Source organism: Pollicipes pollicipes, unplaced genomic scaffold (assembly GCF_011947565.3).
Source record: "Pollicipes pollicipes isolate AB1234 unplaced genomic scaffold, Ppol_2.1 Scaffold_7231;HRSCAF=8579_pilon_pilon_pilon, whole genome shotgun sequence".
Taxonomy (NCBI): domain Eukaryota; kingdom Metazoa; phylum Arthropoda; class Thecostraca; order Pollicipedomorpha; family Pollicipedidae; genus Pollicipes; species Pollicipes pollicipes.
Window position 1 is genome coordinate 37,692,115 of NW_023597034.1, and position 11,088 is coordinate 37,703,202.

At 50.0% G+C, this 11,088-nt stretch overlaps 1 protein-coding gene across 1 annotated transcript; it reads left to right on the plus strand.

The window, feature by feature from the left end:
• The first annotated feature begins 5,277 nt into the window (after nt 1-5,277).
• Nucleotides 5,278-10,342, plus strand: LOC119110731 (WAP four-disulfide core domain protein 12). Its single transcript, XM_037234653.1, has 2 exons — nt 5,278-5,424; nt 9,727-10,342. Exons 1-2 carry the CDS (start codon nt 5,361-5,363, stop codon nt 10,077-10,079), a joined length of 417 nt encoding a protein of 138 aa, XP_037090548.1. The 5' UTR covers nt 5,278-5,360; the 3' UTR covers nt 10,080-10,342.
• Nucleotides 10,343-11,088: the final 746 nt, after the last annotated feature.

The window sequence follows — 11,088 nt, forward strand, 5'->3', positions numbered from 1 at the left end:
CAGTCCTTGGGAGCGTTATCGTCACTGCCAGGATGTCTCCAGGCACTACGCCGCTGTGAATGCAACACAACGTATGAGTGGGCAGTTGGCGACCCAGGATTGTACGGTTTTGCTATAGAGGCGTCGCCTGATGCGCCCCGTCGCACACGTGTCGTTTGACGCTTATGATAACGCATGACTTTATGTTCCGCAGCCGTAAGCTAATCGTGGCTGAAAAAGTAAATTTGCGTTAAGGTATGCGCAATTTATGGATGTGTTTTTCCACACGTTCACAATTTCGCTCTGCTGGCTAGACGCAGCTTAGCCGCCCGACGCAGTTTCTAACTGTGCTTCTGGACGAAAATCAGTAGCCATCTCTGATCATGGCTTGAGGCCAAGGAGTTAGGCGCTTTCCAGCACGATGTTTTTGAGGGCCTTGTCCGCTAGTGAATTCCTCTTTGTGTATGGCGGATCAGTTGTCATCTCTGCCACTTCATTGCTGATTCTTAGTCGAGGCCTCTGAGGAGAGCACAGATGCCCACAACAAACTTCATTCAATATCGTCATATTTTTTAAACAAGGCCAGGCCACGATAAGGGCAAATGTTTTACAGAACGCATTCAACTTCCAATACGCGCCCCGCCAGGCTCAGCTCGCAGCTGAAATATCTAAACACGCGCTGCAACACATGAAAACGGTAACAGCGGCTATGTCTCATTTCCTGTCAAAACCCGTGCCAGAGCACAGTTTTATTCAGCCAGTTAGCACTGTGCCAGCACCATGCTACCAGACTCGGGTCGTAAGCGGCACTGGCTGACGGCATTCCACCGGTGGAAGTCGTGACATGGCGCGGTCAGGCGGTACCCATAACCCACCGTGCAAGCATTAAAACGGCGGCCGGGGCGTGCCTGACCGCCTCATGTGGCCGGCTGGCACGCACGTCAGCTGCTCCACGAATAACAGGTCGCTACAACAAACCACCAGCCGGCGCTATAAGGCCTGTCAAACACCACTTCGCCTGCAAAGCCGTATCATCTTCATGCATCCGTCATAGTTTGGGTCACATGGCATATTAAGACCTGCTCAGTTATTCATTGGAGATGAGATCATTTACGATCGCTCATTTGCCCTTTCTTATATCCTATGCCTGTTTCATACACCACGCCAGTTGCATTTATGGACGCGGTGTGTACTTATTTCTAGAGGGTGGTTCATGCGATGCAACCGTTTGTCGTCGTCGAAGCATTAACTATAAGATCCTGCCAAGCCAAATAACTTGCCAGCGAGGCGCAAAGGCAAAAGAAACACGCAAAGCACCACACGGAATTGCTGAATGAAATAACTTTGAAGGAGGCATACGCTTGTTTTTCATATTTGCTCAGTACCAACAACAGTTACTTACAAGTGTTAACGACAGATATAGCTAAATTCATAGGAAGTTCCAAAACATCAGTGCTATCAGTGCTGCAACAAAAATCCCCCACAGGAGTGCTACGACAGAATTTATTCGACTGCCAGTGTTTTGGGACGGTCGCACTCTGTCCCTTCGCTCGGCGCTATCGCTCGTGTCTCGCCTCGTAGCGGTGATTTTTTCGTCGATAAAGGTCTCAGATGTCTAACGAGATAGAATCGATATCACCGACGGAATGGGCAGCGCGCGGCCGTCTTTATGCCGCAAAAGCTTATGCTAGTCATTACTTCTACTGCAAAGCATATGCAGTCATCACTTATACACAAATTTGCTTCTTCTGCTAAGGCTTATGCACAGCATTAGTTCTACACGACAAAATGCATGCTGCAAAAACGTTATACCCGTCATTATCTCCATTGCGAAAATATATCCAGCCGCTGCTTGCACCTGGCACTACTTCTACTGCAAAAATTGATACGCGACATTTGTGCTACACGACTAAACTTACACCCCCAAAATGCATTATTGTCATGGCTTTTACTTAGAAAATGGCATAGTTCTTACGCATACGCAGTATTATTTCTACTGCTCACTCTTGCCGTGGAGTGCAGTATGCGTGGACACCCAGAAAGGGTGTGAGAACAATGCTCAGGTGGGGGGGGGGGGGGGAGGGGGGAACCCCGACTGGGCAGCATTCCAATTAAATGTCCGTGGTGCTGATATGAAAAGTTGTCTGTTCATTACCTCACGTGATTATGCCCATTTGTAGAGCTTGGGGTGTGCATAAGCAAACCAACTTCCTTCTTGTATAAGCAGCCCAACTTGATTCCCAAGCCACAGCAAGGGCTATGGTTTGGGAACCAAAATTTCAATGACAGGTATAACTTTTTAAGCAGAGCTAATGTCCCGTTTCAATGAAACCAAGCCAGGAATGTGGTTTCGTATTCACTCGGGGACACCCCTCATCTGTAACAGGATAGCATACCCCATGCGGGGCCAACGCCGTATTTCATGTATTTCGGAGCAGGTTTGGCCCATTAGCCCTGCTTAACCCCAGATTCCGTTTTGCAACATCATAGCAGCGCACCATGGTTTATCAGCAGAAACATGTCGTGTATAACCATTATCGTCATTGATCTGTCGATCGCAATATTTGAGGCAACAATTATGCATCAACATCATTGAGTGGGTACCAATAGTTTGATTTCGCCCCAGTGCCCCCACGCGTTCGTTCCCTCCAGGATTTTGATGAGATTTGAGTGGGTTGGGGTGCTGACGGTTGCAATTTTTGAATTATGACCCGTGTCGTGTTGCACAAATGTCGCAGATATGTATTGGCCGAAGAAGTAGAGTCGTTAACTAGTATGCGTCGCGTAGACAAGAAGCAATGTTAGCGTACAAGTAAATACTTTTGCAAGCCTTTGCAAGAAGTAATGGCTGACACATGTTTTTGCAGTTCAAGTTTTGTCTTGTAGTATTCACGCTGTGTATGAGTTTTTGCAGCATAAGCTGTGTCGTGTGACACTCGTAGTAGTGTCGTGTATGAGTTTTTGGAGCAGCAGTAATGTCGCGCATAAGTAAATACGGTATAAGTTTTTGCAGTAGAAGTAATGCCTCGCATAACTAATGTAGCACTTCCGTCTGTAGTAGCTTTTGCCGTATCACCAATATTGTGACACCTAAAAGAGATGTTGTGGGCAGTTTTGGGCCGCGTTCACCCCGTCGTTCTGTTTCCAGCAGTGTGAGTGCTAAGGGCGCAATGTTCTGTTGGGTCAGATATCAAATGACCTTATCCGACATTTTTGCTGATACAAGGGGGACAAGTATAACACCCGGTTTGCCTCCTCCCCTCACCGCACATATTTCATTAGACTAAACACGGCTCGCACAAGAGCTCAGGAGATTGTCGAGTAAAGAACCGGCTTGAGAAAGCTTTCTAGTTTATAAGAGATGCTTGCACACAGCAGGGTGAAAAAGATGGCCAAGTTTGGCACCGCATCCTTCACGCGGAAGCACTGAGGAGGCGTCAGGAGATATAGGAGGAGTAATTGCCACATCACAAACTCTCAACAAGCACTCGAAATAATTAAGCTCGCCCTAACATCTGCGCAAGGCAGTGCTTGCTTTGGTGCTTAGGAAAACCTAATAGCCTTGCCGGGCGCTTCGGAATCCACGGATGTCGCCGCACCAACAGCCGTGGTTTCGTTGGCTGCGATCCCCTGATCGGAAACCATCCCTTCTCTGCATTGAGCTCTGCACGAGCTGGAATGTTTTTGCCAGAAAAGAAGACTGGTAATATTGTTATATGGCGTCAGCCTAAATGGGAAGATCATGTGTGAAGATCGCTGGTCGTCTTGTCAAACATGAAGTACGTCTGCTTTCAAAACCGAGACTGCTGCGACAGGTATATCGTTATTTCGGACCAAAAATGGGGGCCCTGAAAGGAGTATTCCCCATTTGTATAGGGTTTTGAGCTGAGGCAGTCACATTTTAGATCAATCCGTGCAGTTCATAACCCTGCCCTTCCTAAGACCTAAGCCTCTCTGGTCTCTGAGCTACATGCCCGCAAAAATGGGCAGACCGTTTCGGAGAGACTATTTCATGATCACTCAGACATCCATGACGCTATTATAACCTTATTCAAATCCCGTCATTCCATTAGCCACGCGGCGAAGAAGGCCACGAAAAATTGAATTGTCGAGTCGCTCATATATGACGTTCGTGAGCGCGCTTTCCGAAAAAGGCCGTCAGTTGGTCCTCAATCAGTGTTGTGTACGGTACAATGACGTCACCAAGCAATGACGTATTGAGGAGCATTTTACTTGATAATGGATTTAGCTGTCTAGAGCGGTCTTTACCAGCTCAAAGTTTGCCATTAGTCACAAGGCTTGTTGCAATAACCTTAAATGTGGATCATTCCCTGTATTGCTGGGTAGGCGACGTTGTCAAGCAAGCAATTTGGGCTATTGCCAAAACTCGACGCTTCAAGCTGCGCTAGCTCATAGTCAACGAGGCTGAGATCTCATGACCACGAGCACAGCTTGCAACGTCAATTACTTTTGTTAAACATGCGAAGCCACATTCACTCTCACGTACTAAAAACACAGTGACCAATCACGAATGAGTGGCCCCTTTGGCGTTCACCAGGCGCCTGGCAGCAGCGGGCCAGAGCGGGACGCAGCGGCCGGACGCTGGTGATGGCCCCCGGCGCCGGGCCGTGATGACGTCACGGGATTTCCGCGTCACCGGCCGGGCTGCCCTGCAGCACTGACCGGCCCAGCACGCGGTGGCAGCCCAAGCTGGCTGCTTTACAGTGAGCAAGGCACATTTTGCTAGGTTTTTCCATACATTCTGGACCTTGGCACGTGCCAGACTCGTGCATGACAGCGTCCATTTATCTTTAATTGTAAGCTTGATTGTTAAGACGGCGTTAAGCTTAAGAGGCAATGGTTTGCGGGGGATGACTGTGTAAAATAGGTGTAGTTATGTCTTCAGCACTGCAATCTTAAGAATGGAAGCATGGAGAGCAAATAGTGGCCGGGGAGTTGACTAGGCAAGCGATTTGACTTCGCAAGATTTCCCTACTTCAATGGAATACAACTTAATTTGACCTTGACGCATCACACCGATGCATGTCAATGAGCGGATACGGGTGCAACGGCAAACCTGAAGAGTGTGCCAATGTATCCGATCGACTTCGCGACATGACCACATGACGAACCAGTACGTTTTTTATTTGACCTTCTGACATCTAACATGCCAAGTCTATGGAAAACCTTCAACTAGGTGGCGTCACGCCCCAGCACCCCCACCGTTGAAGAACGCTTCGGTGGCCGGTCACCTAGGAGGTCGGACTTGAATCAGGGCTGATGGGTGTGGCCGCCTGTGGCGCTGCCATCGCCCATTCTCCGCGAACAAGCGACCAGGCGCCTTAAAAGCGGCGTGCGATCCAGGGTTGTCAGGACCGACCATGGCTTCGTCTCCGGCTGTCGCGATGGTGGCTCTGCTGGTGATCGCCTCCGTCAACCTGGCTGGTGAGTGGTGATGACTGGTGTCGCTGAGCCGCATACCGGGCGGCGCACCAGTACGCTTGGAATTCCGCGGTGGCAGCTGGTGCTCGATTGACCGTTCGAGGGCATGGCGTTTATCTCAGTAGGCTGCCGGAGCTCCTGCTGGTAAGATTGGTGGTCAGAGACCCTTTGGCCACCAATTCCTGAGAAATTCTTGGTCATTTTCGCAGACAGCACCCCAGGTGCTGTCCGCGAACATGATCAAGGATTTCTTTATCAAACTTCAAATTAACTTAGTTTTCGGAGTGACACATGGTACTGAAGTCTTGTAGTCCCAGCTGTGAGAACAAAACCAACGGACCACCTTAGTTGACAGAAATCTTGGTTTCACTACTGCTTTGCCACAATTAATACAGGTTACCTGTAGCCGTTCACTTCAGGTGTCGTCCGTCTTTCAGATCCATTTGACTGTGCGCTGGTGTCCCCGGAGGGTTCCAGTGACCTTGTTCTTGGTTAAATGATCACGTGACATGTTGTGAATCGGGCTCATTTGTCCCCGCCGCCGACGGGAAAATAAATGAACATTTCCAAGTGTGTGCCAAAAGAGAGCTCGACATTAGACGAGTTTAGACGATAGATTAGACGATAAGAACATGTTTGGCGGTGACCGAATGCAGTGAATAGTTCAAAGGTTTTTCTTGAGATGTGTCAGACGCTTTTGCCTGCCATTTTCATGGTTCACTGCGTTTTACTCATGGGACATTGCACATCGTTTAACAAGCGGAGCTTTTCCACTGATAGTGGGAGCGTACTAGATTGTCTGTCTGGTGTTCTGTGGAGCCATTGCTTCATGCCGGGTGGTCATCACGGCGCATTCCATCCCTTTGAATAAAACACAATAGAAGCAAACTTCTTTGAAAAAAGCGGCCAGGAAGAAAACAAAGTAATAGGTAAGGGACCAAGTGAGACACACATATTAAAACAATATAAATGCAGTTTCAATTAAATCAAGGTCTAGGCGGGACAAGGGCTGAATGTTGACCTAATGCGGTAACGTTGGAAACACAAGAATGTGCTAAAAGACAGTACCGCAATATTTGGCGTAGCTGGTGATCCTGACGCGACTTTGACATGACCTTGACACGGCAGCTGACATGACTTTATGTGTCATAGTGCTGGCTTCCAAAGACCAATGGCATCAACACAGCTCCTGGCCTAGGGCGGTACTCCTAGCAGCTTACTAACACATCGCCTCTGCAGCCACTCCTGCTGGTACATGACCGAGATGTCCGTCCCCATGCTACGTCCAGCGTCCGGGCCCCTGGCCACCGCGGAGAGCACATGAGTCGGTCAACTACATTACGCTGGGGCTTAGAACCCTCCCCAGCCCCAGGGCACACGAGGGCAGTACCGTCCGGCTCAGCCCACTGTTCTCAAGGGTGGAGGCTCTTGGAACAGATGAAGGTGTGGACGCCTGACACGGCGATCACGAACAGGACTTCTGCGGAGTGAGAGGTAGCTCATACCCGTCACAAAGGGTCTGCAGAGGGTTTGGTTCCTATGGAGATAGGATTAAGAACAAAGCCAGAGAGAATTCGCTCTTAGGGCGCCGGCTTCCGTTTCTCTGAGAATGTTCAATATTACTCCTACGGCGACGCCTGGAAAACGAGCTCCAAAATTGACATTGTCCCCCTCCCCTTCTCCCTCCCCGCACACCTACACGCATACTTTTCCTCATTGAGTCCGAACCTTTTGTGGCCGGATATATTTCTTGGGCAGCACCCACGCCAAGCAGTGCTTGTTGCGCGAACCCATGCCCCACCATCTGATTGTCAATTTCTGGGTCAACGGCGTCCTTTTGCGTCAAGAGCTTCCTTTCACACAGTGCTCAACGTCGCCGACCCTGCCCCCCGACGACTGACGTCACCTGACCTTTAGCGCGGCCGGTGTCGCCGACCGCTGGCCACCCCGCCAGGGGCAAATGGCGAGCGTGTAAAGCAACTCGAACGGAATGGAAGGCAACGACAGGCAGGCGCTCCAACAAACAAAATTACCGCGACAGGCTTTCTGAAACGTCCATGCGCCCTTGATGTCTATCGCGGTACGTGTGATTTAGAATGGCTAGAAGATGTGATGTAGGACACACGATATGTGTGACGGAAGACGGCGTGCATGTCATGTAGGACAGCCATTCGTGTGACGTGAGATAGCTGTTTGCGTGAAGTTAGACAGCCAAGCGTGCGATGAAAGACAGCCGGTATGGGTGGTGTAGGGCACATAAGACACACCGGTCACGCTGGCCACATAGCTACCTTATGTGACCGTCACCGGTTACATAAGACAGCTGTCACGGGTGACGTAAGACAGCTCCCACGGGCGGCGCAAGACAGCTGTTATGTGGCGACACAAGACAATATTCGCGTGTGATGTAAAATAAACGCTTTGTGTGACGTGACGCGGCCGCGGTGTGGCACAACACACACGTGCCATGTTCGGTGGGGGAGAGGAGAGCCACGCTGGATAGTGATGTGAGATGGTATGTGCCGCGCCGACGCAGCTTTAAGTGCGCCGCGAAAATGCTGGGTGTTACTGTGGTATGCATGCGGTGTTCATGCCCGTGTTTTGCCGCCTCAGTCATCCACAAAAACGTGTCCCATTGTCTGAATGCAGTGGTCAGAACACCATATGAGAGTGGCAGGTTATTTGTGACTGAACCGTCCCCGTAACTGTGTCGCGTATGTCACTGTATTCGGCGACGAAAGAGAAAATGTGGCAGTAGTTGTCCTTTGTTCTCTTCAGTTAACAACCCGAGCCCCCGTGCAATGCGACACAAGCGCAATCACCCGCACCTCAGGACTCCGGCTGTCAACAGGCTGGTTGCGGCCGAGTGGCCGGGACTAGCACTGCTGCGTTGGTCGTGCTGGTCCGGTTTGAAACTTCGGTGCCGGTATCGAGGCGATGCTGGCCCGGGCTGACAGACAGGGAAACGTGTCCGGAGAGGCACGGATCACGAAGAGCAATAAACACTGCGCTGCCAGGCCCTACAAATAGTATTTTAACGATAGGTTTGTTTTTGTTTTTGTTTTTTGGATTAGAGCCTTTTCGACCAGACATGATCATTTCAGGGCTATGAGATGAAGGAAAACGGTTAACGATGGGACGGACGTGCATGCCCCTGGGGGGCCAGCCGTGGAGCTTTAACCCGCGCGTGCGCGAGTACCCGGCCAGGGTCCCCCTCTCACGGGGCTCTCGCCCCACTCGTGGCTGACGCATGCGGTCTGCCCCGGACGAGCGGGGTGTCGCGAGGATGCAGGATGAGACAAGATAGAGGATAAGAGGGACGGATGTCTTTTAACGATATGGCTCGGTTTGACTACCACACTTCACAGTAGCAAACATCTACTAGTTCCGGTAGTCAATATACCAATAGCGGCCAAACAATGGTCATACTGTCAACCGTTTTGTGGTAGGCATTTCACTAACATCATTACCTAATATTAGCAGAGTAGCGAAGCTATGGGGACGCACAATGCCACACACACAACAGCAGCACTCGTTGGCGCCACCTATTGGTGACCTACACGACTAGGTGCTGACCTCGTGCCGCAACAACTGTACCATAAATAAATGCCTTAAGAAGAGCCGAGCAATGTCAGTGGGTACGGAAGTCATGTGTCCTTAAACGGAATGTTTCGCATCCGAAGATATTAAAGCAAGCATCAGATATTATGAAAAAATATCATTTATGCTCCTTGGTATACTCATTAAGTGGAAGAGACGGCTTAAGACAGCACTGCTCTCTGTTCGGTAAATGTGTTCCTCAATGCATCGTAGTTTGATTACGTCATCGTACCTCGCACAACATTGACTGATAGCTAATTGCCGGCCGTTATACCTGGAAGTCGCGTTTACGAACGCCAGATATGAAAGCATCAGTAATTATATTTTTCTTGGCTTTGATCGCCGCATGGGTTATGAAATTGCAGGATTCGAATGGCGTTATTTTGACATCATGAATGCCAAGGCGTCTTTGAAATGCCCTCCCCGATACATCTTACCTAGCTCAGAAACTAGGAGGCTTAGGCTTTTAAGAAGGGCAGGATTGTGAACCGCACCGAAAGGTCTTCAAGGTGGCTATTTAAGTTCAAGACTCAATATAAATGTGGAGCACTCCTTTCAACAAACGTTGGAATTTGTGTCTTTTTGTTCGTGATTTGTGGCTAGTGAGAGGCCCTAAATGAACGTCTAGGTGGGGATGGGGATAGAGGTATGGTCGGTACGTAGACCACATAACGGCACATAACATAACAATTTGTTCTGTTCCAGGCGCCTACTGGCCCACAACACCCAGCAGAGTTTGTCCCTTTAACGACCTGGAGGCCAAAATATCATGCTTAGCGAACACCCCGGACCAGTGCACCAGCGACGCGCAGTGCAGCGGCACACGGCGTTGCTGCAAGTACGGCTGCAGCCGGCGGTGCGTGCCCACGTGTTCACCCTGTAGTACGGGCCAGCGGTGCATGGTCAAGGAAACCTGCGTGGGCCCGGGCTGCGGCCCACTGAGCAGCCAACTGGTGGCCGCCTGTGAGAACCTGCCTGCTCCGCACCCCTGCACGTTCTTCACCTGCCCGCCAGGAAAGTCCTGCGCCGACCGCGGCGGCCCGCTCGAGTGCATCTAGCGCTGGTGACGTCACTAATCCCCTCCAGCGGCCGGGGAGTGGCTGCCGGTCCCGGCGGCCGGCGCACAGACGCTCGCCGCCGCCCACAGACGACTGCGCAGTGACCGCTGCTGCGATGAGAAGATCACGTGAATAATGCCGTCGACCCGCGCGGCCTGGACGATGTGAGGGGATAAAGGCCGGCGGCTACAAGCTGGAGTGGGCGGCCGGGCTTTGGTTCTGTTTCCGTGTCTGTCGCAAATAAATAATTCTTCCAAACAGAAGTTGGTGTTAGCTCTTTGCAATTTAATGAGTCTGGTTTTGATGACTGGTTCACAACAGGCACACAAGTAGCTGATCAAGGAAATGTACTTCCCGGTGGTAAAATACAAGAGCAGTGGGACGTAGAAGTCAAGTGATTTCGTGAATGAGGCAAAGAAGAACAAGTTACCAAGAATGTAGGCCACACAGAGTCCTATGTACCCCACCGAGAGTCACTTGGTAGTCAGGATCCACCGAGCCTGTATATACCTTATTATGTGCGTGAATGATGTGTCTGTGTGTTAAAACATCAACTGCTTGAAATATATCTCACCATAGTTTTCAGTTTTGCACACATGCACCTAGCAGCATTCACATATGGCTGCAACAGGCCGTGCTTCAGTTATGATAGAGGAATTGTAATTTATCTACCAAGAGCGTGTTACCAAATTAAGGGGCATAAAACGAAGTTTATAAAAAGTCCTGCTTAGCGATTCAGGTCGGAAACGTTTGCTCAGTGTCCTAGAATTGCCGACTTTGGGTGTAAAGCAACACCTTATGAGGAGGAATTTTTCACTCCTTTTCCCCATATTTTGTGAATTTTTCACTCCTGCCAGACATTGTATAATCGCACATGCCAAACCCATAATTCCCTTTCTAAGGTTTTCAGATGTCATCCAAAACCGAACTCACTTGAAACCACCATGCATAAACAAGGCTCCACATAACCTGGACACCTATGGCTATGTCCTGCCTCACCTACATCTGA

What these genes read in the sequence shown, in the direction of transcription:
- LOC119110731 (XM_037234653.1), top strand. Translation starts at nt 5,361, where the DNA reads ATGGCTTCGTCTCCGGCTGTCGCGATGGTGGCTCTGCTGGTGATCGCC. An exon ending in CGCCTCCGTCAACCTGGCTG is followed by an intron (nt 5,425 to 9,726) that starts GTGAGTGGTGAT and finishes GTTCTGTTCCAG; the next exon opens with GCGCCTACTGGCCCACAACA.